Source organism: Accipiter gentilis, chromosome 23 (genome assembly GCF_929443795.1).
Source record: "Accipiter gentilis chromosome 23, bAccGen1.1, whole genome shotgun sequence".
In the NCBI taxonomy this organism is placed as follows: domain Eukaryota; kingdom Metazoa; phylum Chordata; class Aves; order Accipitriformes; family Accipitridae; genus Astur; species Astur gentilis.
Window position 1 is genome coordinate 15,151,560 of NC_064902.1, and position 27,471 is coordinate 15,179,030.

General features: G+C 42.3%; 1 protein-coding gene across 2 annotated transcripts in view; it reads right to left on the minus strand.

Moving 5' to 3' along the window:
- Positions 1-27,471, minus strand: part of FHIT (fragile histidine triad diadenosine triphosphatase) — a 632,268-nt gene that overhangs the window by 80,292 nt on the left and 524,505 nt on the right. For both annotated transcript variants that reach the window (XM_049826730.1, XM_049826731.1), the window contains one exon: positions 12,792-12,860. In XM_049826730.1, the coding sequence (XP_049682687.1) occupies positions 12,792-12,860 (69 nt within the window). The remainder of the gene's footprint in view (positions 1-12,791; positions 12,861-27,471) is intronic.

Genomic DNA, 27,471 nt, shown 5'->3' on the forward strand with positions numbered 1-27,471 from the left:
TGTAACACAGCCCGATGCAGAGGCACACAAGTTTTTGGGAGCCATAGGAACAGCCTGTTCACAGAAGCTGAAGACACCATATTAGGAGGACAGTGGAAAGATATCAGGGTTGCATGCTGGGGAGAAAAGTTGGGCACTGGACTAGCTATCGGAACAAGATTATTCGGCAAGTGTTAATGGCAGCTTTCTGTTGCAGAACTTATTTGTCTTGGTGAAACGATGGAGTAAGGCAGAAGAGACTGAGACATGGAAGATACTGCACACTCCTTCCCCTAAAGGAAGGGAGCAAGGCAGAAGATGAACATTTTCATTTCACCAGAGGAAAACTGGTTATCAAGATGTAATTTGCTAATAAATGCTGTTCTATGTAATTAAAAGAAAACAACAACACACAAGAATGACTGTGCACCAGCAGGAAACAAGAAACTCTCCACGGAGAGTGGCAATTCCGAGAACACCCACCACATGGCCCACCTTCCCCATTCTCCCTCTAGAAATAGACCCATTTTATACATGGTGATTAAGGCACTAAAGAAAAAAGTATTAACATGATTCACATGTGGAAAACAAGGTTATTAGGAGTAGGGATCATTTCAGCACATTGTTCTCCCTAATAAGCATAGCAACGAGTAATTGAGTTTCAGGCAATCTCCAAGGTGGCGCTTTGTAGAGAAAACGGAACTTGGCATGATGTCTACTTTTCCTTTAATTACATTGCCCTAATGAGCAACTTTCTTTACTCTCAGCAAATTTATTTCTTGAGAAGAAGCAACAGTAATAAATGCACAAAAAGGATCACCAGGTAGTACCGGAGAAGAAATATCAGCAGCTTAAAATGATAAGAGGTTGCTAAAAGTGGTGGAAAAACACCAGATTGTTCTCAGCTTCATTATGTTTACCGCACTTAAAAGTGGTAAAGGCTGTTAATCAATGGAGCACATTATCTAACCTGGGAACTGTCCTTGTTCTACTGTTATTTTCCTTCTGCACGTGCTCACGAGAGCAACCCAGAAACACAAAGTGCTGATACATCAATCCAAAGCTCCTCTGCTCACATGCAGCAGAGGGCAATTCTGCCTCATGCCCTTGTGCAAGATGAGAGGAGAAAATCACATGCCAATAACATCCTACTGAGTGTCAATACCACTCACCGCAACCTAATACAGAAGGATAAAGGGCTAGCTTTTCAAAAGTCTTTAAAGCATTTAGACATCTGACTCTTGTTGAAAGTCAATGGCAGGCAAGGCCCCAGCTGTTTTGCTTATCTTTTTTTAGAAAACTCCCCCTGAGAATCCACTTATGGCAAAGGATTCCATGGATGTGCCTTCCTGGAGCAAAAAAAAAGCTGGGACACTCCATACATGTGTTCATTCTTGTCATTTTTTCCCTAAGCATTTTCTAGGAGACACCACACCAGTGAAGGCAGACCCCCAGTCCTAGTAAAACCACTGTTATCTACAGGTGGCTGAACATGTCACCTCTTGTTAAAATACCTGAGGCATCCACCTTCAGACAGTAGCAATTGCTACAGCTCACAGGCCTTAGTTGAATTAAGCCAGTGTACTCCCGGGTAACAGTCTGATTTTGTAAATGCCAGCAGTATTATTCTCCAGAAAAAAGTTGAAGCAAAATTCTTTAGAGTCATCCAAGTTTTCAACATTGCTCAGACCTGCGGAGCACATCTCAGGATATCTATTGGCTGCCTTAGGGCCACAGTTTCCTACAAGGAAGCATGAACTTCACATGTTGGATTACTCTATGTAGCTGTAGATCGGTGTTAAATCCACCTCCCTCCTTTTCCTTGTTCAGAGATTCACAGATGTATCTGCACTCAGCAGCTTTACCTTGACTCACTCCATACCTTCACAATGTCCCTTCACCTCTCTGCATCGCACCTGCAAGTACTATTACTTAATGCACTCACAGAGCTGGTAGGAAACTTAATTAACATATGTAAAAAAAATACTCTGAGGTCTCCAAAACCAGGCACTTCAGATGTAAAAGTGTGAAATGAAATTATCTTCAAATAGAAAATTTGAAAGTGTCAGTGGAAGCAGACACCTAAGACCTTAAGTGTTTATGCAGCTTTATGTATTGTTATTTCTTCAGTAAGACTGCCACAGACATGGCAGGGGTATGGGAAGAAAGTACGTTAGCACTTACAGTCTCCTCGCAAATGCATTAAGTGCAACTATTTTCCTGAGGAAAAAAATCAGGAGGAGAAAAGAGTCCCTTCTCCTAGGGAGCTAATCTCAATTACTGCTCACAATCATGCTTCAGCTGAAGAAAACCCTGCATAACTCCCATGCTGTACGTGACCTGGCAGTTGTGTGCATTTCCCACTTCAAAGACACTGATGTAATGAACAAGAATAAACTTTTTCCTTATGAAAAGGAAGAAAAAAGTGATCGTTCAAGAAAAAAGAAATTCTAAAAATAGGCCTTCCATTAAAAATGATATTTATTGCAATACCTTCCCACAGAGATTACAAACCCTAGTAGCAAGGTGCCAAAACACAGAAGTAATTTATGTAGGCAAAAGGGAGATACAAATGTTTAGTTGGATTTGCTTATACGTTTACCACAAACTCATGATCAGTTTTTGCAATTAAATGCAGGAAGTTCTTTGCCATCCCCGTATACAATGCTGCAACTGTCTGGGCAGTGTGGGACAAAGGCTGCTTTATTTCCCTGCTTTCCCTGGTTACTGGAATACCTGTGCTTGAATAGCTATAATTAGGTTGCAACTTAGTCAAGTGTGATTTTGAAACTTGCTTTTGCCTGAAGCACTAAATGCTGCTGTTCAATGTGGGCACCAATAAACACTGTCTCCATTTTGCAGAATGCAAAAGTTGAAATTTGGGAAAAATGCTGCACTGCACTACTTGAAACCCTTTCAGTGGCTCCCTGTGACATGGGGAGGCATTTTCAGGCAAAAAGAAGTTGTTAGCACACAAGTTAGTTGTCAGAAGGATAAAAGTTTCCTATACATGGAAAATAGCAACACGAGCTGTTTTTTGAAAACAGATCATACGTTTCCGGTAATTAATTACATTTTGGAGATGTTTCATTTTTGCCCCCCAAGGAAACACTGCTAGCTCCTCTCTTCTTCTGAGCATCCTGCCTGTTTTAAAACGCACACTTAATTCTACAGAGAATTAACAGTTCTGAAGCCTTTGCGGTCATATGGACAATTTAAAGCTCCCTGCAAGGAGACATCACCCAGTGTGAGAGTCAAAGCTCTTCACCCCCCCCACCCTGATGGGTCCCTTGTGGTTCAAAGCTGGGCAGTGTGGGTGCTGTGGTCTGCTCCTGGCACTGCTGAAGCCCACCTGACCCTGCAGTACCACATAAACCCTGTGCAGGGTTATAAATGCTATCTAATAAATTTGAGGGCTGGAGAACAGTAGGAGAGAGGGGAGCAGATTCTCACATCATCAGGAGGGAAATAGACTTTTAAAAAGCCAGTTGTGTCTGTGCACAACAATGAAGCTTTATGTCTATATAAACTGACAAGTCAAATTGTACTCCTGGGCCCAATTCTCAACATCAGCGCCATTTGATGGTGATAGCTCGCCTCCTGCCTCTGCAGCCTAATGGCTCTGTCTGCCAGGAAGGGCAGGCAGGATGATTAAAATAAGCATTAACAGAATGGTTTGGTGATTAGCTTCTCCCTTTCTCTTTTTTTTCTCTTTGCTTTCTCTTCTTTTACATATAGTTTGGTCTGCCAAGGATTGCTAAAGCCTTTTCTTCATTAGCAGTGTACTTAACAAGTGTAAATTTAAAGTATTCATTTTCTTAAGGCCAAGGATTAAAGCAATTAAGGAAAACTGCTGCAACCTAGCACTCAAGTCAATCCTTAACATGGAAAAGAAACAATGGTGCTTAACATACTTAAATAAAACCAAATTGTGTATAATTATCCTGACACTCTATCACACTAAATTTTCACGCTGCTGCAATGATTTGTTAAAATCTCCTTTCTGAAATAGAAATAAACATGTTCCTTCTGAGTATAGGAACAGGTCTGTGGTCTCTTTGGACCACCTTCATGGCAAAAACATTGCAACAAAAGCTAACATCCACTCTCATTCTGTACACATTTTACCATCAGCTTTCTTCCTGATGTTGTATGGGCTTAATCCCTCGCCAGGTCTGCCCACGGGAGACCTGAGCCCTTGCCATCCCAGCAACTAGCCTGTGCACTTGCATCATCAGGGCCCAAAAGAGAAGAAAATAATTTTGAGCAAATGCCTCTAGAAAGGGAAGCCATATTCCTGCAGTATTTAGCCTAAAATAATTTTGTACCTTTGCCTTTCATGCACATTAAGTCCTTCTTAACATATGGCAATGATGGTACAGAATGGGGCCTGATCTATCTTTGGCAATGAATTTTTTAGCTACTGTTCTAAATGCATGAAACTGAGACTTGCCTATGATAAACTCTGTAGCATTTTTGCCAGACCACAAGCTGTAATGTAAAGTGTTGTCTTCTACAGAAAGAGGTGAGGTGTTAACTGTGAAACCACAGCAAGCTGGTAGCTAAAAGGTGTTAATTCTGGAGCCTCAAGAATGGCAATTTATATTTCAATATTGTTAACTGTTTCACTGATGCTTGTTGTAGCAGAAATACTGAGCAATGGCATGACATAATCAGATCTTGCTCAGAGATGTAGATGCTCAAATCCCATTCATTTCTGTGGAAAACAGAAGGTCCATAAATTCCCACAAACACTAAGTTTTATGAATATTTATTTATGAATAAACCCCAAACACGTAGCTATAGCATGCTACAATAGAAATGTAAAAATGCAGCATTATTCCTGATCTTAGAGTGGGCCAAAATAAGTACTCCATGTGTTTCTGAGCCCTCCACTCTGTCCATATGTGTATGCCTATAAGTGTATGCCCATAAATACATATATGGAACTGTATAAATACATATATGGAAATGTATAAATACATGTTTATTAAAAAAGAAGTATTTTTCTTCAGACTTTATAATTTTCACTTTATTTTAATAAATTATTTTGTATTTAAAACTGCCTAAATAAGAGGTTTGGCAATTTTTGTTTCAACTTAAACTGTCAGCATGTCATTTTGGTTCCTGAAAACCACAAACATTCAGTTCTTTGTTTTCCATCTTAGGAGTATTGGCAGTTTTTTCTAACTCTTTCAGTTCAGCTTCCTTCTATACTTTTATTTGCCCAGAAGAAAAAAAAAAAAAAAAAAAGGAGGAAAAGAGTAGGCAAATATATAAAGGAAAAAGAAAGCTTTTTTAAAAAAAAACAAAAACCAAAAAAAAAACCCCCAAAACAAAAACCAGAATATAAGCACATGTCTGGAATGCTTATTTCTCATATCTATATATTTTTTCAGTCTTTCGACTAAAAAAAATAAATTAACTTGACCTTGCAGATATTGGTAAACCCATCCCATGAGACTTTTATTTACTTCCCAACCAGGAAGAACACTTGGCCCCATTAATATACCTCCATCTTCATTTACAAGAGTCGTATTTAGAAAGTGACAGATAGCATCACATCCAAATGACTGAAGCTGCTGATTCAGTGCTGCGTGAGCCAAAGAAACTGCCAGCAACAAGCAGTTCAGATGGTGTCTCCCACGAGATGATCACTCCCCAGGTACCTGGTACTTGAACCTCCACCAGACAAAGCTGATCCCTCAAAATACTGTGATCCACATTTACAAGACAGCAGATAAAGGAACTGTCCCAGATTACAGTGTACAAAGAGCTCTTTCCTTGTGGGATCACAAGCTAAAGCCATAGCATCTTTACATAGCTGCATGCAGGTCAGAGGGTTGGATCACTGTGAGCTACTGGTCATATCAGAACCAGTCCTATGGATTGACAAGGGACTCTCCAAACTCTTGCTATTGGCAGAACAAATTGCTTCAGTCATCTGGTGTGCAGCGCATTGGATTTCCGTGTGATTTGGTTTGTGGGTTACCAACTAGCTGCTCCCATATCCTGAACCTTAAACAGAATGCAAGGGAGTATTTCATCTTAAGTTTATGGCAACATTTCAGTTCAGAGAAGAAAAATCTGTCTTTGGAAAATGCCAACTCCCTGATAGGTTTGTTTACTTTACATCTCATCAATTCCAAAAAGCTGGGTATCTAGGATACTAATGGGGCATGTTCTCCCCACCAGAATGAATTCAGCTTACACCATGTTTCAAAGGATAAGTGGAGGTCTGGAGACAGTTTTACCTCCGGGACTGGGAATACACAAGAAGCACCTGAGCAGCTAAGCAAGTCCAAGCACTGACAGAGTAAACGGGCCTGAGAGACCATGTTCGCTTTAATCCCCTTATCAGCAACTTGTCTTTGGTTGGAGGCTCTTTGTCACTATGTCGCTTGCCAATGAACTACCATCAAGGACACAAAGAGCAAACACTCCATGAGCTAAACACAGTAAACATCCTACAGAAGGGGCCAAGAGATCTTTTGTAATGGTCACAATAATTTGTCTCTGCTATATTATAGACTAAATGGAAGCGATTTCTGGAAACTGGTATTTTTTACCTATAAGGAAAACGACTGTAGAAACCTTGAGGCAGGAAAGGGTAAGAAGCAGCAAGAGCAGTGATGGAATGCAGAGCCAGGCTAGAGGGCAATGAGACTACACGATGATATGTAAAATGCCAAATGTACATTACCTTCCTGACAAAGCCTCGGTGTAAAGGGCATGTGTGTGTTCAGGAGGGATGGCTGCCTTAATGGGAACCCTTCTAACTACCTCTAATTTGTTCCTATAGTTGAGCTGCTTCCACTTGTCTAGATCCAATGGAAGATATCCGTGAATGAAATGGCTCTTAATCAGATCTGATTATGATATCCTGCTATCTTAAAATAAGTGCAGCAATGTACGCAGCATACAGGAAGGTCTCAGAGATTTCAGGTATCAAATTAAGAAATACCTCACAGGGTTAGAAAGGGCACAAAATACCACGAACAGTGGGGTTTCCATCTAGGGAGATATATGTGATGATAGGATGTCTCCCAGTATTCCTGCTGGACCCTACTGACAAATTTGTCAGTTTTGCGTTATGTGGGTTGGGCACACGCAAGAAGCTTGCAGGGCATGGCAGCAGTCTCCAGGGGGTTTCAAATCATAATCAGATAAAATGTCATGGTCCAGAAAACACATCGTCCTGTTCAACTCAAAAAGGAAATTCACTTGATGGGGTGAAAAAAATATGTTTCAGGTCAACACAAAATGCCTTTTTTGTCTGTTCAGCTACTAAATCCAAACCATAATTATTTGCACAGTTCTAGCTTCTGCTGCAATACTCAGTTGGAAATATTCATGCACAGTTAAACTGACTTGCCCTGCTGGAGTCGCTATAATATCACAAGACTCATGAAGCAACTGGGAAAGGCTTATGCTCCTTGGCTAGCAGAACCTCCTCTGATGCTCTCAGTCAGAAAGAGCAACATTGGCAAGACCAGGATAAAATCCACAGCCTACTGGGAAGAATTTCTTTGCTGCCGCATCAGAAGACAGAGAAATAAACTTGTACCTGGGAAAAACAGAGCTTTTTTTTTAAAAAAAATACCAATTTAGATTCTGTGCTGCTTCCTTCCCTCTCCATGGGTTTACCCACGCAGGGTGCAAAGAAAGCAGCGTCTGGCCCCAAGGGAGTTCAGATGCAGCAGACTGATCTACCAGCAGGCTACAATATGTTCCCAGAAGGTGCAATATAATTCTGAGGCCAAGGAACAGCCTATTAGCTCTGCATGCCGTTAATTTTCATGAATAGTTCAATCCAATGCTCACATAAGCTGTTGGGCATCTTTCCATTTTGTCTAGCAGGACCTGGATTAGGGCTTATTTATCTTTTCATTATATACCTTATCTTTAAGTAGGAAGGAGCCCAAACAGTTCAGCGCAGCTGTGCACGTTTCAAGCCCTCCACCAGGCTCTGCGCCCAGCAGCACACGAGACACTGTCTGCAGGTCAGGGTGAAGGCATGTCACAGTCAAAGCCACTCACGGAGAATTAAACTTCAGGCTTGTTTGACTAAACTTCTGAATTCACCACGATTCCCCTGTTTTGCCAGCCTGAAGAAGCAGCCCAGCAGGTTCTTGAGTCACATGCCAAAATGCCTCCTTCATCCTCCCTGGAACTGGAAATGATTACTAATAGGTATTCTTGCTGAAATGATTTAACATAATGTGCTGAATGAGATCACAAAGTCAAAATATCTTTCCCTAAGTGACTCTCTCGCTGCTTGCCTGAATGCCAGAGGGGAAGGAGGACAGCATGAAGCGAATTCTTTTGCTGGCTCCTGCGTTTTACAAAATCTTTAAGTTAGTGAAGAATTCACATTAGGAAGTTTCATCCAGGCTCATTACAAGAGGTCCACGATGCAGGTCTGGCAGGCAGCTGGGAATGGAGACACAGGGGTTTGGGTTAACCTCTCTCACTCATGCTTTCCCCTTTTACAGTATTTTCAGTGCTTTCCAGACTAGGTTGGGAACTGAAGACAGGCAAGGAAATGAGGTGGGCACGAAAGCAAAGCTGGCGAGGGGATGGGCACTCTTTGCCTTGCATGCACAGCCCTGGACGTGCGTTGTTATTGCAGCTGCATCTGTTACAGCAGGATGCAACCACCAAGTGAAACACAGAATTTGGGGAGGAACAGGAGTGTGCACCACAAAACACATCACTGCATGCCAGGGATGCCTAGGGTTTCACTGAGAGGCCAGGCTGCCCTTACCCATCCAAGGCTGTCAGCCTCAAAATTAACTTACTGAGGTCAGTACTCATAACAGCGGTATTGTGGACTTTTGATTCAGTCTTCCTTTCTGAGAAAGCCCCATACTCTGTGGCCCAGTACGGCTATTACCTGCCAACCTAAAGGATGATGAATGTTATTTATATTGCAGTAATAGCTAACCACTCAGTGGAGACCAGGGACAGGCTCTGCTATGGACTTTTCAAACACACACTGAATGAGGACTGCCCACAGATGGCCGAGTGTGTGAAACTGCTGAGACATTTCAGGATAATGTTCTTGAATGTCTTGGACACAATGGCCTCCAACAACTCTGTAGTACTTGTGCTGACTGCAACAACACAGGATGCCGCTCTACGGTAAAGATGTTCATTCATACCAAATTCTTATCAGTTACTGTGACATGCCCTCACAATAGCAAAAACTCCTCTGCCTCAAAGAAGGCAACTCCTTGATTGCAAGGCCTTTAAGTTCCCTGATTAAGAAATGTAAAAATATTAACCTATTTTAAACTGAACAGAAAACATAGAGGAATAAAGAGGTATTCTAATGAAAAGTTTTCCTAAGATTTAGCTGCTATAGTTTTGCTGTCCAAGAAATAAAAGTGAATCAATGAATAAGAACTACTCAGATGTAGATGAGAAAAGTAGTCCAGCAATAGTAAAACATGAAAGACCTGATCCTATGAAAAAAAAACCTGTTAAGACCAATTTAACTCTGACATGTGCACACTTGCAGGATTAGGTTTCAAATAATTGCAGAAAAATGTAAGAACTGAAAAACTATACCTTTAACTTTCCACTACAGTGAGCCCAGAGGGTGGATAGCTAACACTTTCTGGGAAATACTCTCTCAAGAAATAGCCCCGCAAAGATGCAGAAGAAATACATCTAAAACATTCAATGCAGATTTTTTTTATTATTAATCATTCTCTCTGTATCTTAGAACAATCACACAGTGACTTCTTTCATATGCACTGAGGTGCAGAAACCTAAAATATTAAGTGACATATTCCACCAAGAAACGCCTTAGAGATGGTGCTGTGGAATAGGTGTCAGACCCTCTTTTATCCCTTCTACAATTAATGTTCCAGTACTGAAGTTCTAAATATGTATCCAGAAACCAGCAGACATTAGTGTCCATCAGCAACCTTATAAAAAACCAAGTGCTAAAGATATACCATACCCTTAAGTATACTCTTAACACTTAAACGTTGCTTTAGGTGAGGCTATGTCAGAGCTTCATAGCCAAAAAGAGCCTGAAGATACTAGAGCCTAGTAAACAGACTAAGCAGGGATCAACCTGATATGCTTTTTTCTGTCTTTTCAATCAGGTGAGTGGTCACTCCCAAACTGAATGGGAGAAATAAAACACACAGTAAGAGACTGCAAGTACTTTCTAGCTGTCTCAACTCTAGAAGTCTCCTAAGAGGACTGATGTCTCAACATCTGGGCATTCCTTTCACTGTCAAATACTCACAGAGCAATGGGATTTATCAGCAATCTGCTGAGCATATACAGATGACAACTGCAGAGCTTGGAGAGCTCAAAGGCATTTACAGGTAGATAAGGGTTTGCGATAGATGTGTTGAAGAAGAGCTGAGATCCAGAATCCGTGAAAATTACACCCAATAGCTGCAAAGCCTTTAGCTGCAGAAGTTAAACCAGGCACTGCAAGATGCAAAATTTAGCCTGGGTGTGCTTTACAATTACACAAATTGTTTAAGGGAGGCTGATCAGTCTCATGTCACATACTAGAAAGAGAATGCTGTTGGGATGATTTTGGAAGGTGGTCTTTGCTGCCTAAACTACAATTCCATCTATCACTCAAATATATGGAAAAGAAATGCCATTTATAAACAGGTTTTGGATTGTTCTAAGTACAAATTTCATGGACGATGGATTTAAAGCTCTCTCGAGCACCTACATCTCACCTAATGGTACCCTGTCCCTTGCAGATTTTCAGCCTGTTGCCCCACCATGATCTACATGTCTTCCTAAATCTTCTAAAAGATCTTCTTGACAAAGGTATATGTCTTGTTGGTACAACACAGATATGCATTACATCAAAGGATTTTTGCCTTACTGACATAAGCTCCAAATGGTTTCCAAAGTCAGCTGTATTTTCAATAATTTGTCCATCTTGTATTTCTCAAAATAGGTTTATCCACTTATGACAGCATACTGATTAAGCCCCTCTATCCTCCAATCCAACCAGCAACAGAACTTTGCATCAAAGTTTTTATAGCATCAAATGTGTTTTTTTCCCCTGGCATCCTAAAAAAATGAAATCTTTGTTCAGGTACAGTCTGCACAAAAGCGTAAGTTAGCTCTGTGTTATTCAAGAATAGCTGGTTAGACTCCAAGGCTACACATTCTTCTGCTAAAAGATATATTATCACATCTGTGTCCAAATATTTTTGCTTCCTATGTCTGCTAAAAGCAACATCTACAATTACTATAACTGAAAATTACAAGATAAAAATATTTTTCACCAATTTGTCACCCTTTTGCATTTAACAGTGCTAAATGTATAGTCTAGTTCATTAACAGTTTTGCCTGTTTCTATTTACATATAACAAGGGAGAAATAAATGTGTTTAAAAGGAAGAAAATGGAATTGTAAATAGGACGAAAATGGAAACAGTTTGTGGGTTGGTGCAGCATCTAAAACCACTTAACACATTTGAAAAGAAAAAAATCATAGAATCATTTAGGTTGGAAAAGACCTTTGAGACCATCAAATTCCAACCGTTAACCTAACACTCTCAAGTCTACCACTAAACCATGTCCCTAAGTGCCACATCTACATGTCTTTTGAGTACCTCCAGGGATGGTGACTCAACCACTTCCCTGGGCAGCCTGTTCCAGTGCTTGATAACCCTTTTGGTGTTAACTTTCAAGTTGCCTCACTTAACTGCTTTTAACTACAGCAGCATATAAGACGGCCATCATGTATTTTCATTTGATCTCCTTGCTCAGCAGTCTCATTATAAGGTTTTGCCCTTATTAGTGGGGTTCTCGGTCTCTGTGCTTCATGTAACTGGTCAATAATAAACTTTTTTCACGACTTTTGCATATTTAAGTCATTAGTAAACTTTAAAATACGGTACCATTTTTTTTGCGAGTGGGGAGTTGTCATCATGTATATATCACAAAGGAAAAAACACAAAAGCAGAAAATGTCATGAATTCTCCTCCAAGCAGACGGTATTGCAGTAGCACTGAACAAGTTTATATTAATTACTTTCAGAAAGAGAAGGAGATGTCATATTTGATATAGAGGATCCTACCAAACCCACTAAGAACCATCCGTAATTCTAACAATAGTGAGATTTTTTCATTAAGTCATTGTGACAGCTGTCAAGCTGGGGAAAACTTTTTGTTAATGCCAGTACAATTGTTCATTTAAACAAAAGCCAGTAATTCAGTCACACTGGAACAGCTTATGTCCCCAGCTCTGCCATACAATCTGCACACATGCATATATTACATGTATATGCATACTTGCTCTTTAATTTTCATCTTTGGGGCTACAGTGTGATTTGTCCAGAGCCTCAGCAGAGCCCTACAAAAAGCAGGCCAGAAGGCAATTTGTGATTGAGTTGTAATGAGCTGCCTGTGTTTTCCCTTGTTGGAAGGGGGAGGTTTGGCACCTGAGCTAGCAGATTGGGGTAGGACATGCTCCCTGCATGCCAGGCTAACCGTGTGGTCACTCTTTTCCCCTACGCCCTCAAAATAAGAGAACACAACCATTGGTAGAGATGTCACCTCACTCTGTGTGTGGTGACAGACTGAAGTACCAAAGATGTCGGCTGCATCCTCCCTCAGGACCCTTTGTGACCACAGATTGACCCGGAGCTCACAAGGAAATCCCAGTATAGGTCTTGGTGCTATCACATGGTCTTTGCAATCAATAAAGATGCGAAGACCCCATTAATTACTTCCACTCAAGGCAGGGCCTGTATCAATAAGATGATTTTCTAACAGCAAAACCAACTCTGAACAAGAAATGGAGTGCAGTCCTTACCTCCTCGTAGACATCGTCATTCCTGCTGAAGTCTCCGGCCCTCCTTGGAAGCACATGGACATGAACATGCTGAAAACGTGAAACAAAATAATGGTGATTATCAAGCTCATGACTTTCTTTTCTGGATTGTCAGCATTATTCTCAACACATACAAGTAACCACGCACGGGCTCCCACAGCATTATTTTCAGAGGAAAATACATTAACCTGTTCCATAACTGTATCTCAACTCTTTGGAGAATATAAAAGATGAAAAACATGAGAGAGTAGCTCTGCCGTATTATATGAGCTTCAGAGTGAAATGCCTGGAAGTTTAGAGGCTCTGTGGAATTATTCATAGTTGTCAGTCAGAGACTATTTAGCCACAGCTTTGAAATGACAATGTACCTTGGAGCTGCGTGTTGTGACTTCAAAACTGACAAGAATAAGAAGGTGCTGGTGATGGGAGGCGGCTGTAGCAGGCGTGGGCAAAGGGCTCGCGTGGGCAGCCCTGGGCTCAGTGCTGGCACAGGCCAGGGGACAGAGGAACCAACGGTACATAACAGATACCGCGGAGGTAGAAAGGCTCTCAGAAAAGGACACGCACTAGGCCGTTCAGCACGGCTAATGCAATGTCTTTTGCAAGGTTAAAAAGACTTTAAAGTTTTGCTTTTTCCCCCAGGAGGTTGTAGCCCAAATATAACAGACTGAAACACCCAGTGGTATGAGGTGCGGACTGGGGACACACGCCTGCAGGGACACGGGCTCCAGCGCACCAAGTGGTCCCAAAACCATGAGGCACAAGAATTCTGAGCCCAGTTTTGCAGAGCCTGAAGCATGAGCACCACTCTCCTGATGGCAGGGCCATCGCTCAGGGGGGAGCAGAGCTAAGGACCATAAGCTGCAGAGGCAGCTTTGGGCTATCTGGTATGTGAGGGAGGTGAGCGGCAATGTATTTTTGTCACAAATGCTGATGAGATATGGGGAAAAAGAACAAAAATATGGACAAGAAAGCAAATATATCACTTGTCACTGATGTTGTATTATTACTACATTTTTTTTTCCTGTTAAGAGATTATGACAGTCTTTTCATACCATATAGGAAAGGTAATTCAAGATTCTCGAGACTCAAACTCTACTAGGAAATCAAACAAATGCTCATCTATCTGGTTTTCTGCAGTAAGTTCAGCTACAACATTGCAAAGCATTCTTTTATCTTTTCCCCTTTCACTCTCTTTTGAGGGAAAAAAACCCCCAACAACTGAGAATAATTCTTCAGGAAAAAAACCCACAACCACCTCATTGAGGAGAGGCAAGAAACGATCTGAGTGACAGATCACATTTATGCATCTCCAGATCTTTTCAGATGGTGGCTAAATCCTTCTAAAAAAAAAAAAAAAAAAAAAAGACAGCATCAGAAACAGCACCAAATGCTTTACATAGAATTTAGACAGCTTGCACCTGACTCAATCTGATGAGGTGGAAATCAGCTGAAATTCATGCACCTCATTGAAACATTCTCAAAACATGGCTCAAGTCTATAATGAAATCCAAAATAAAAAAAGATTTTCTTACGCTATTTGTGGGAAAATTTGAACACACCTATATTGTGTTAGCTTCAATCCATAAAAACACTTGGTCAGTGAATAAAACGAAAACACAAGGATGTTTCAGTTAATGAAATATTCCGAATACCACACTGTTTTTTCCCTCAGGTTACCCTAGAGAAACTGAATATACAATTGCTTATTTTTATCATTATCCACAGCTTTCAGTGCAATCAGCTAGACACAAGGATGATTCTTGAGGGTTAAAAACTGTGTTTTTGAGTAATACATCAGTGATAGTGTTCTGATAGTGTATTATACTAATATATCATGAGAGCGATAGTGCTCTTGTGATGTATTAGTGCAATGTATCATCTGAACATCACTGCTCTCATGATGTATTGCTCAAAATCACAAGGCAAGTTTAAAGATGGTCTTCAGTAGCCCTAGGCCTGAAATTTTGCTTTTGGACAAAGACAGACTTTCAAGGAAAATAAAGGTGAAGATTAAAGTTTGCAGTGGTACTGTAAAATTTCACTAGTGTGTCACACCTGTGGTTCTCATTAGATTTTAAATTTATTCATAAAAGTAGAGAATAATCTGCCAGTCAGTTTCTTTCTCTTCTGCTACGAGGAGTGATAGTTTTGCTACAAGTATCAATTTTCAGGAACTTCTCTTGATGATATATATACAGCCTAATATCAGCTATCAACAACCATATCCCCCAGAAGTTCAGCCACCTTTAAGAGTAGTTTTTATCTCTGTGGCAGAATGATCCAGGATACACACAGGAGAAGATCTGTATACCCATGACAGACAATTTGGAATATCAGAAAGCACACAGGGATGTAGTCCAAAGCTCAGTGCAGAGATGCTGCACTGCAGATGCACAGACCAGCACAGCAGGTAATGAATGAGCCTAATGTGATCTTCTACCCAAAATGGGCTCTTACAATCAGCAGGAAAAAAAAGAAGAAAAAGTGTTTATGGCAGCATATGGGCCACTTGGCATCAGTGGGGACATCCTCAAGGGTTACTCACCTTTACTACATGCATTATGTTCTTACACAATGCCAGGCTGCGTAGCAAAACCTGTCAGCTGTATCAGAAAACAAATGAGTATTCCCAAGGTTTGAGGCAACTACAACCAATTTAAAAGAGAGTAATTTTTTCTAGACATCCCTTTTATTATTTTTTTTTTTAAATTCTGTGCATGGAACATAAATAAAAACTTGGATTCTCCTTACTGTTTGTGTAATAGAAACAAACAGGAGCAGCAACAGTGCCTCAAGTAATTTCCTTCTCTTCAGCTTTACCAAAAAAACCACAGGGAAATGCAAGCAGCACAGAGCAGTGGCTACCACATAGTGAGAAACACCGAACAAGGGGATTTCACACCTTCTCGAATCTGCCTTTCAGCTTCTGGCCTTCCCAACTCAGGGACACTGATATTTGGATTCATTAAGTTCTTTAATTGATCATTTTTGCTCCTTAGTACTATTTGTTATTGCTAAAGCCTCAATCCACCAAGGCACTTAAGCACCAGCTCAATTTCCAACCTGTGAATTGGTTCAGTGGGAGTATTCGCATCCTGGATATTATGTATATGTCTCAGTGTTTTGCATCTGCGGATGGCTATAGGGAGGTCTCCTCAGCTGGACATAGCAGAAATAACTTCAAGGTGCCTGCAAATTAAAGTTGCTTCCTTCCTTTTTGTTTTCCAGGCAAAATAAAAACCTGCATGCCCAAAAAAGACATGTGCAGTTGACTGAAATGTGTCAGTAGATAGAAACAAAACATTTGGCTGCATTTTTTTTTAACCAAACAAACAGATTTAGGCAAATCTTCCGTTGAAACATTGCTTGGAGACAAAAATTCCAAACATTGTGTGTAAAAAATGTCAAAATAAAGCGTTTCAACTTTCCCCCCAGTTATTGTGGGTATCCTCATGTCTGGTAGGTGGCAGCCCCATCACATTCCAGCAGGCTGTATTCAATCACTGTTGATTGTATTTCATTTTTTTTCCTAAAAAATTACTTTCCCCTCATTTTGCATTATTTTGATTAATAAGCAAGAAAAGCAACATACAACAGCCGAGACACTTACATTAATGGACCAATCAATATCACGTGAATCAGGGTAGAACAAATGCAGACACATGCTTGCATTGCTTAGAATGTTATCTACCATTCCCTCTTCTTGTCAGACACTGACAGAGAAAGCTGTGCGCAATCGCAGGAGATGGGCACGCTGGGAATGACAACACGAGGACACAGCTATATGACCCCAGGTGGGGGACACCATGTAGGTCAAAGATGTCTAAGCCCCACCAGTCACTTCTGACACTGGGGACCAGATTTCCTGCCAGGGATGTCTGGGGCAGCAGCAGCTGGAAGGAGGCTCTGGAAGCTGAATTTTATAGGACCTTCAAAATTAAAAAATTATCAGGCTGACAGTTTTCTAGGGCTGGGACTGTAGCTTCCTCTGTTTTCACAGTGGCTACCACATTATAAATGAAATCTTACTTTGGGGAAGTCCTAATGGTGAGAATTATCAAAGCAATGCAAAATCACTCTTAAGAGAAGCTTTTTCAAAACCTTTAAACCCAGAACGGCCAGAGAATTAGAAAATGTACTGCAAGGAACAAATCTGTAGCGCCAAGGGGAAATTGTGAGCCAGAGCCAGCATGTGCCACCTCTGACCTCCCACCGCAGCGAGAGGATCCTCTGCTGGAGCCCTGCAGCATTCCCAGTACGACTGTGGGAGCGTGTGGCTGCCAATGGGCGCTCCAGAGCATGCTTATCCCACCACTCTGAAATCTGGCAACAGCACAGGCATTTGTCGTATTATACATCTAAAGTCAATTTCCAGTGAACCAGGACTGCAAAATGCTCACAAAAGTCACCTGGAGCCTGTTTTGTTGGAAAAACACCCATTCAGCTCAGGTGAGTTTTGCTTCAGCACTCAAGGCCATGCAGAAAGCAATGTTCCTAGTTACAGCTGTTTTAATATATTGAATTATGGTTGGATAACCAATGTGTCACCACTGCACTAGATGTAAAGCAAAAATACTAGGCAAAAATAGACACTGAAAGAGATTTTCTGGGTAGACCGGAATACTGTAGAGCAGATGACCCTGCCACACACCACCAGGGAGGACATGGACATTGCCTGCAATAATTCATGAACATTATGTTGTGTTCGCTCAGCTGCCGTGCTGGTTAGCAGAGCAACAAGCTCAGCTTCCAACAGAAAGGGAGATAATAGCCTGTACAAGAGCTCCTCAGCAGGCACCGAGGGTCTATTAGCAATAAATGTTGCTATAGGACGAATACACAAAAACTGGCAACGGGTCATGCAACCTTCAGGACAGGGGGGCTGCCAAAAAGTTGGCAGAGGAAGGGCTGTTCCCCCCACACTTGCAAAAGCAGTCTGTGCCTAAGCTGTGCCTTCATGCAGTGAAACCAGATGCCTTTCAGCAGCTTAATCCTTTACCTCGTTACTTCTCATTCTTTCGACAGAGACAAAGCTTTGCAGTTGTGGGCTTCCACGGTCTCATGGTGCAGCAAGATCAGGAAAGGCCGTGATGTGGGGCACGGAGGGGCATCGGGGCCGGGAAGAGTAAACCCCAATGTCCCTGCCACTGTCGTGTTCAGGCGGGAGGAAGGGCAGGGAGAGCATTAGCAGCTGCAGGCAGCAAGACTTGCTGGCCGGGAGACCCCCATCGGCCAGTTCGCTGGGAAAAAGGATGGTGGTTTGCAGATAAGACCTTGCTTGCTGCAAAGTCCCCTGTCCATTACAGAGGCATGGGCTTCTTACGGGAGGCTGTGATAATGCTTCTTCTAAACTACCAGATTAACTGTAGAAATTCCAAACTAATAACCGTTCTCCAAGTAAGACTGTTAGTGGGTGATAAAGAAAATCAACCATAATACTGAGATAGCCACATGAAAAATAGGGCAATTTTGTCCTCTCTGTAAACTGGGCTTCCATGGAGCCCTTGTTTGCTCTTCTTGATTAACTGCTCAATTATCCCTGTTACAAAATTATTCTGTGGAAAACCCTGCCTGTATATCCATAGCTCATTAACAGAAAGCACTCCCTCTGCTGTCCCCGAAAATACATCGCATTACCCAGATGCTAGCACACTTGGCACAATCGCTCTTTCTAGGCATTGAAAACCAATTTCTAGGGCCCTTGACTTGCAGGTCCTGGCAAAGACATATTCACAGTTTCTGTTCAGCGAGTATTTATGAGTTCTCGACGTTTTTTCTAATCCTGAATTGGGTTGGGATGGAGAAACAAATTAACAAATTAAAAAATAAAAAAAGTCCTATCCAACATTAGGAAAAGAAAAAAGGTTGGGTCAATGAAAATACTGTTTTCACAGCCTTCAGAATTATTGCCAGCATTAATATTATTTACCTTTTTTACATTTCCAGGAGTTAGAGATTACATAAAGACCACTTTAAAAGACCTAATTTTCATAAAATATTAAATCATGACAGGAAACTACTTGAAACAATTCCTTTCCTACAAAAATTCCCCATTTCTAGGAATCAGCATTTTCCTTTCAGCTTCACTAAAATCTCATACATGAGGCTGTACAGATGCAGACACTCGGCGCCTCCTCCCCAGATGGCAGCTCTGGCATTCTGGTGGTAAGGGCTGCTCCAAACCCAGAAAGGCTGCACAGACCAGCACACTCTTGTAACACCTTTGCTTTGGCTCTGGTTTATTAAAATACAAAACTGAAGCTTGCTTTTTTACCATCATGAGAAACGTAGGGATGCGATACAGCTGGAAAGGAGTGGCACAGAATGCCAGTCTCGAGAGCAGCATGTGCAGGGGAACAGAGGGACACTTTGGAAGGGAAGGACAGGGAAATCCACATCTGTCTCTGAAAGCTCAGGGAAACAGCAGAGACACAGGTGGGAATGAACTAGAAGAGCAACCGGAGAACAGGAAGGGTGGGAGCTACTGATAGAACGGAGATGGTGGTGGAAGTTTTGTGAATCAAAAACACTGTGCAGAAAGAGGGTACAAAGCGAGAAAAAAGAAGAAACTGGAACAAGTCTTCCTGGGGAGGAGGCCACACAGGCTGTCCATGTACTACCAAGCTGGAGAGTGAGGGCCCTTTCAGGAGACACCCGTGTCTATCTGCATGGCACTGCACTGTACACATACACTTAGGAGGGAAAAAGAAAGCTTTGCAATGATCCCTACCAACATTTATGCCACGGATGTGCCTCTGGAAGAGTGAGTTATCAAGATACTTGCTCAGCACAGAGAACACGTACTTTGGAAAGCAACAAAATGGAGACAATTTGCAAATATATCAGAAACCATACCAAGTGGGGGACTTGTAGTAGACTACATCTTCAAACATGTAGATTGAGAAATGTGCAGGTTCAGCATTCTCAATAAATAATGCATCTGCCAACTGCTATAAAGTTTTAAAGAAATGAGCTGCCGATGAGCTCGAAAAGGGATGTAGACCTAATGGAAACATGTGCAGAAAGATTTTGGAACCCACTTGAGATCTGCAGTTATAATTCCCACAGCTGAAGACAACTTTAGCATTCGCAAGAGAACTGCCAACCCCTCCCCCTCTGCCCCAAACCCAAGAAAACCGGCACAATAATGAGGGTAATTAGCCTGTTCATTGGAAGTGGTGATCCAAATGCAATTTGGACATCTCCTATTATGTCCTCTGAAAGGCAGCAAATGAATAAATTAAATGGAAATAAGAGTGGAATGGTGCTTCTGAACCGGTATTTCCTGACCTCTAACCTGTTCCGCAACTCTAGGAATGAGGATCCACACATGATGGTAGGAAGGTCAGGCCAAGGACCATCACCAGCTCCTGTCACCTGCCATTATTCAGTGTCTGTCCCCTCCCCAGCAAACACAGTGGACAGGACGGGCAGACCTGCAGGAACATTAACCGTTACCCTGTGTGAATCAACAGGAAGAAAAACACCTTGGTCCAACCAAGGACCCTGAAGGGGAAACTGCTACATCATGTTTCCTGGATTATATGTCAGCAACACTATGATCGGAACATTGTGAGACCTGCACAGCATCTTCTACCTCTTGAATACCAAAGAACTGCAAAACCCCCCCAAAACCCTGGCAGCCCCTGCATAAAGCATCACTTCCATTTTACAGATGGAAGGGTGGTGCACAAACCAATGAAGGTGCTGCCGAAGCTGCTCGGCAAGGTGGTGCAGGCTTAGGGACAGCTGGAGAGCAACTGTCTTGAGGTCCTGTGCCTTTGCCTTCCCTCAGGGTCACTTTGCCCAGGTGTTTTTGTGCAAATTTGGTATTGCTGAGATGCAAATGAAAGTGCAGTTGCATTTCCTCTCACCTCTGATCTTTAGTTAAGTCTTGATAAATGCATATTGTTTTAACACTTGTGATACGTATAATTAGGGTTCTTTAATTTATGTTTCAATAAAATGTTCTATAATAAACATTTACTGCTCTGTGAATAAACATTTAAATGAAGCTCCTAATGGGGGTTACATGTTTCGAAGCAGTTCATGGCTTTGCTGAAGTTTCTCCCTATACTTAATGAGAGTCATTTCCATAATCTGTGCATTATTGCTTAAGCCTCCCTTTAGGAATATTTTACAAAGTAAAATTCTGTGAAATATTATCAGCCAAAAGAGAAAATGCTAAGAGGATTATCAAATTGTCCTGTTAAAGGGACAGCACAAGCTTTCATTTCCCCCCTGAGATGCTAACATTGTAATTATGTAGAATGTGCTTACTAATTATCACACCGGTGTGTTATTACCGGGTTTTTCCCTCAGAGACCCAGTCTAAATGAAAAGGATGGGAGACTCTTGAAAGGTCTGATATGAAGGGCAATATAAAGCTAATTTACTTTCTGATATTAATAAGAGTAAGGATCAAATGGCCCCAGGCAGATCTTGTAGATGTCAAGAAAGGTCCAGCTCCCTCAGACAGGGCCGAGTGCTGTTATGTACGAAGTTCTGTACAGCTTCTCCCACAACATCAGCCCTACAACCCCACGACTAACATCCAGGGTGTCATCCCCATTTTGCTGAAATTTCCACCATGTTCTCACTGACTCCAATAATGACAGGGCTTGGCACCCCAGCTGAGATATAAAGTACACTAAGGTCAAGGGAAAGATTATTGTTGGAATACAGAGGGTTTTCGATTCTCTGGAGTATCTGCAATGATACAAACACCTGTAAGACATTTCTTCCATGTGTCTGAGTACATTTGAGGAGAGCATAAAACTGAAATATATCTTCTCTCCACTAGCAGGGAATAAGACCATTATAGCGGCAATGGCCCACTCCCCCTTTAATGCAGGGGGGTAGGGGAGAAGAAGAGAAGATAAATCAGGAATCGATGTGGCAGGGGGAAGACAAGCCTTACATATCAGTTACTCTTATTCTGAGAGGGAAATCATTACCTCCAATTTTGTGGTTATTGCTTTTTTAGATAACTGTTTCAACTTATAGGATGATGACAAGGTTCCCACAGAATTAAAATACTGTCCATGTCTCCTCTTTTGTTAGTTAAAGATGTGTACTGGGTTTGCATGGCAAGGTTTTGGTAGTGGAAGGACTACAGGGGTGGCTTCTGTGACAAGCTGCTAGAAGCTTCCCCCATGTGCAATAGAGCCAATGCCAGCCGGTTCCAAGATGGACCCACCACTGGCCAAGGCCGAGCCCATCAGTGATGGTGGTAGCACCTCTGCGATAATGTGTTTAAGAAGTGGGGGGAAACCCTGCACAACAGCAATTGCAGCCCGAGAGAGGAGTGAGAATATGTGAAACAACCCTGCAGACACCAACGTCAGTGAAGGAGGAGGGGGAGGAGATGCTCCAGGAGCCGGGGCAGAGATTCCCCTGCAGCCTGTGGTGAGGAAGACCATGGTGAGGCAGGCTGTCCCCCTGCAGCCCAGGGAGGTCCATGGTGGAGCAGATCTCCACCTGCAGCCCGGGGAGGACCCCATGCCGGAGCAGGGGGATGCCTGAAGGAGGCTGTGACCCCGTGGGAAGCCCGTGCTGGAGCAGGCTCCTGGCAGGACCTGCGGACCCGTGGAGAGAGAAGCCCACGCTGGAGCTGCAGAAATAACATGGGATGAACTGACCGCAACCCCCATTCCCCATCCCCCTGCGCCACTCAGGGGAAGGAGGTAGAGAAAACTGTGAATAAAGTTAAGCCTGGGAAGAAGGGAGGGGTGGGGGGAAGGTGTTTTTAAGATTTGGGTTTATTTCTCATTACCCTATTCTGATTTGATTGGTAATAAATTAAACTAATTTCCTGAAGTCAAGTCTGTTTTGCCCATGAGGGTAATTGCTGAATGATCTCTCCTTGTCCTTACCTTGACCCATGAGCCTTTTGTTATATTTTCTCTGCCTTGTCCAGTTGAGGAGGGGGAGTGAGAGAGCAGCTTTTGGTGGGCACCTAGCATCCAGCCAGGGCCAACCCACCACAAGATGGAAGAGAGGTGCTACTGCAAGGAGAAATGAAAGGTTTCTGATGGCGGTGACGTGACTGAGCCTCGTAACTTTCTGCAGAGGATGAAATGCATTCAAGCCACGGTGCTTTCCATCACAGTTATCTATCAGTGCTAAGGGAGATTTCCAAGGCTTTGTATCAGTACTGAGGCATTTTATACCCTTAAGGACACATTTCCCAAGAACTAGCAAATATCTCTGTGCATACCTATAGCACTCACTAGACTGTATTTACTTATTTAAATATTAAAATTACATATAGCAGCTATGGGTTCCAAAACATGGGCTGTTTCCCTGTTTTATTGCCAAATGTGCACATTCATCACTAAGGTTTAGCTGCTTCAGTTAAACCTTTTAAATGTAAATTATTTTCTGTTATAAAAAGCTGATTGTGGGAATTTTAGTATTTCAAAGATGGTAATTTATGTGACTGGAACAAAATAAAACATTCAACAGAAACAGAATTTCACTTGATCAGAAACACTTTTATGTTTCACTATAGTTTTCTTTTCATATTTTCCTCCTGCAGCAGTAGCCTCTGTCTTTTAATTAGCTTGAAACAGAAGTTCTTAGATAAAACCATAATTTAATGCCATTTGCATATGTGTCATTCCACAAGTACTTCACCTCACATTTAAAGTATTTTTAAGCTGTCATGAACCAATGCCTGAAATCCCTTATGCAGCTGCTCAGCTGTTCACCCCTCAACAGTCCACCGAAGTCTCTGGGACGATGGAGAAGCAGGACCAGTCTCCAAACAACCCACAAGAGTAAGTCTCCTCCCTTGTCACCTCAAATCACTTGGACGGCATAGCCAGTGAGGGAGCTGAGAATCAAGAAAGCAGATTTTCTGCATGGACTATATGACTGTCGGTCAATCCTATTTTTCTTTGACTTGCTTCCCACACACGCTGTTGCATTTGGGATACAAAAGGGTTTTGTGGAAAATCCTTGAAAAATCCTCCTTGAAAATCAAACTTCACAGGTCACCCACAACATCACCCAAAGGTGACTGAAATCCCTGTAACGACTCCTTAGTCTCAGCAGCTATTGGATCAGGCCTTGCAGAATTCCATGGTATCAGCACTGACACATGTCACCTTTGAAGATTTTGACAACAACCTATACAATCTAATATCTTATCTCAGGCTCGCAGTACAAAAGTACTTTCATTCTTGATTTCTCAAGTAACTAGGATTTTTTTTTTTTTTCCATCTTTCATAATACGCAGCCCTGCTCAAGTTCCCTTTCTGCTCACACCAGTGGCAACATTCTTACTAACTTCAGGTTAAGTTCTTCATGATTTGAAGAAATCTGGCAAGCAGATGAGCTAATAATGGCAAAGGATATACAATAGTACGTCCCACACTTCAAAATAAAATAAAATGCATCCCGTTGCCTTTATTCACTGTGTAATATTTTGAAATCAGGTTAGAAAAGGTACCAATGTCTCTGTCTCAAACTTTTTTTTAACTCCTTAAAGTACTTCTTTTGTAAGCCCTTGCGTGGCATGCAACATTTGCACATGTGCCACCTAAGTGTAGTTAATGGCTACAAGGCCAACGCTGATAAACACACAGAAATACATCTTCCGTTGACTGCTAAAACAAGAACTCGATCATTTTGACTTACCAATTTAATTACAGAAATGTATTATTGATTCTATCTTTCTTCATATTCATGAGCTGGCTAGAGAGAAGAGTGAACTGTTCTGCTTAGTACACTTTCACCTTGATAAGCATGAATTACCCTAATTGGGAAAGGAGTTCTTTCAAAATTGTTTAAATCCACAAAATCCTTTCAACCAGGGAAGTTTGGTGGATTTGTAATGCATGCTGGCATTTGCCAGGAACCCAGCTGAAACCACCAGACTTGCTGTCCTGGAGACCTTTCAACAGACAGTTTGTCCAAATGGACTTTGACTGTGACTAGCAGGGCCATATGGGCAGAAGGGTAGCAGAGGTGAACAGTTTGCGATTACGTCCCTAAGTCGTTTAACCTTCAGAATTACGATTCCACACACTCTGCCACCCAACAGGAGGCTGTACAAGCAGGTGAAAAGATAGATGTCTATTCTTAATGACTGTTTAGGAGACTGCTGCGCTCTGGTCTGTGCCCATGTTGGTTCAGTTCATTAATGTAATTAACCAACAATCAATCTTTTTAAATTAGTTACACAAAAACAGCTACTGCCAGATCAACTGACATGAAAGTTAGGTCATGCTGCATTTCTGCACGATTTAACATCCACACTGGAACAGAATACAGGCCATGGAAGCATCAGAAACTGGAGCCAAATTCATTTGAAGCCCTACAACTTAATTAAAGTGTGCAAAATCTGTGCAGCTGGCTTGGTCTTATTTGCATGGCCTTCCATGCTTGCAGCTAAACACCTTGGCAATATAAAAAGTGCTTGGAAGACAAAAGAAAGAAAGAAAGAAGTGTTTCCAGGAAATATTTCGTAATGAAGAAGTTTAAATAATTTTAAACATTGCAACTTTGTGCAGAGCTTGAAACTGGACCTTAACAGCAGCTTTCATGATTCACCAGCGGTTCTGTTCACAAAATAAAATGAAAACAGGAAGACCTGAAGTCACTATTAGTGTCTGTTCCCTTTCTTTGGGCTAGGAAAAGACCAGCAAAGCAACCTCAGTTTTCACTGAACACAAAGGTTACCTGTGAAGGGTTACAGCACAGTTTCATCGTCAGCCTTGGCATGCTGATCCGCTGTCCTGGGATCAGAGCTGAGAGCAGCTTATAACTCAGGCTCACAACCTGCCTCCCTCTTTCCCCTTCCTCTGGGGGCTGAGGAAAGGATTTGGTTGGCCTAAACCTGGTGCAATGTGTTCTCCAGAAGTGCTGGCTGAGGGGTTGCTAAGGTGACCGAATCCTGCCCCTACTCACCTTCCAGCCCAGTGCCGGTGGGATGAGGAGCAAACGGCAGGCCTGCAGAGTCTGGTTCGGACCGAACAAACCTCACATTGTACAGACGTACCCTGTTTGGGCCAGTCTGAGAGCTGGTCTCAGGGGAAGCGGCTCAGTGACCCCCGGGTTGCTGCTTGTGCGGCTCCGCAAGCCTGAGCAAGGCTGCGAGGGGAAGCGCGTGCCCCCGCGGTGCCGGCAGGTTAACGCGCGGCTCTGCCTGCCGGGTGTGGAGCATCTGCGAGCTCGGTGTGGGTGCTCTGTCAGCCTGGTTTGAGACTAATAGACAATTTCTTTCTCAACTGTCTAAGCTGAACCTGAACTAAACTGCTTTCAATTTCCCCAAAAGGCCAAGTTTGCAACTTCGCCTTATGCTTGTCCATTAAGACAGCATCTGGCTCCTTTTAATCCCTTGCACTAACTGAGTTGATCCAATTGCTTCCACTGGGCCTAACGCAGACATTGCTGCTGAATGAATGCCACGAAGCCAGGTTCGTCCTCCTAAATCCACCACAAAATGGATGGGCAAGAGCTGCAGTGCTGCAGGAGAGTACCGCAGTGCCCGGGCTGCAAGTCTGCGAACGGCCGAGGACATCCCACAAAGTGCTGAGCACTCTCCCTGCTGTTTGCCAGAGCAACTAGTGAAGGTTGCAGGATCAGGCGCGCAGATTCCCCTTAAGTGAAGAGTAAGTGAAACAGTCACCTGGTTTTCACTTTTGTGAAATCAGGCGATTAGGGTCGTGTAGCAGAAAAGGAGGAGTGGGAATTAGGGCAGATGGGCAAGGAGAGGGAGGATGCTTGCTCAAGTTTCGTTTTGAAAGCTGCATGTAAATTAGCACGACTAGAGAAAAAAAAGCCACTTCTAGGAGACCGAGGAGGAATGTGCAACCTGTCACTTAACACTCCCCACCCTCTGCAGCACTGCTGCCAGAAAACCACCAGAGCAGGTGCCTCCGGCAACTAAAGTGAAGCAGACATAAGTGAATTTAAAACTAATAACAGCAAGAAACTTTAATGAAACTCTCTCTGATTAGCTAAAGCAGCTTTTCTCATATAGGATTTTCTGAGCTTTCATAACTCTGCACTCAAAAACCATCCTAAGAAGTTGCAGGTGGCATATTATCACTTTGTGCCTCTGTGTGAACATACATGTATCTTTCCTGCAGCATTAGGTATAACAGCAAAATGCAAGGAGCCTACCTTGGCAAATTCCTTATTCATTACCACAGTGATCTCTATTTTCTTGGTATATGCAATTCTGTGTCATTGCTCTATGATATACACACTGCTAATTGCAAACAGGCTGCTTCTGTAGCTGGAGGACTGGGTTACAGGAGCTGGGTGAGTGGAGATCTTGCCCCAGGGGAAGCTCCCACTTTGGTTTGGATCTGCCTCACTCCATAAGCTGAGCAGGGAGCCTGAGTTATTCATGGTTTTAGTATCCAACATTGCTGCCAGAGTCAAAAACAGGCTGCAATGCTCAAGGAATACAAAATAGAGACCTAGAGGGCAGGCAAAACTTTCATAAATTCAGCTCATCTACCAACATCGAAAGAATTACTAATCAGAGAAAGAAAGCTACAGAAGTGTTAACATTAATTCTACTCTGCTACAAGCCACGTGGCTAACACCATGACACCTTGCCATTTACTGAGGGAGAGCTATTTATTTATGTAACCTATAGCTCACATTTAAATAATTAGTCTGCCTGATAAATTTTAGAACT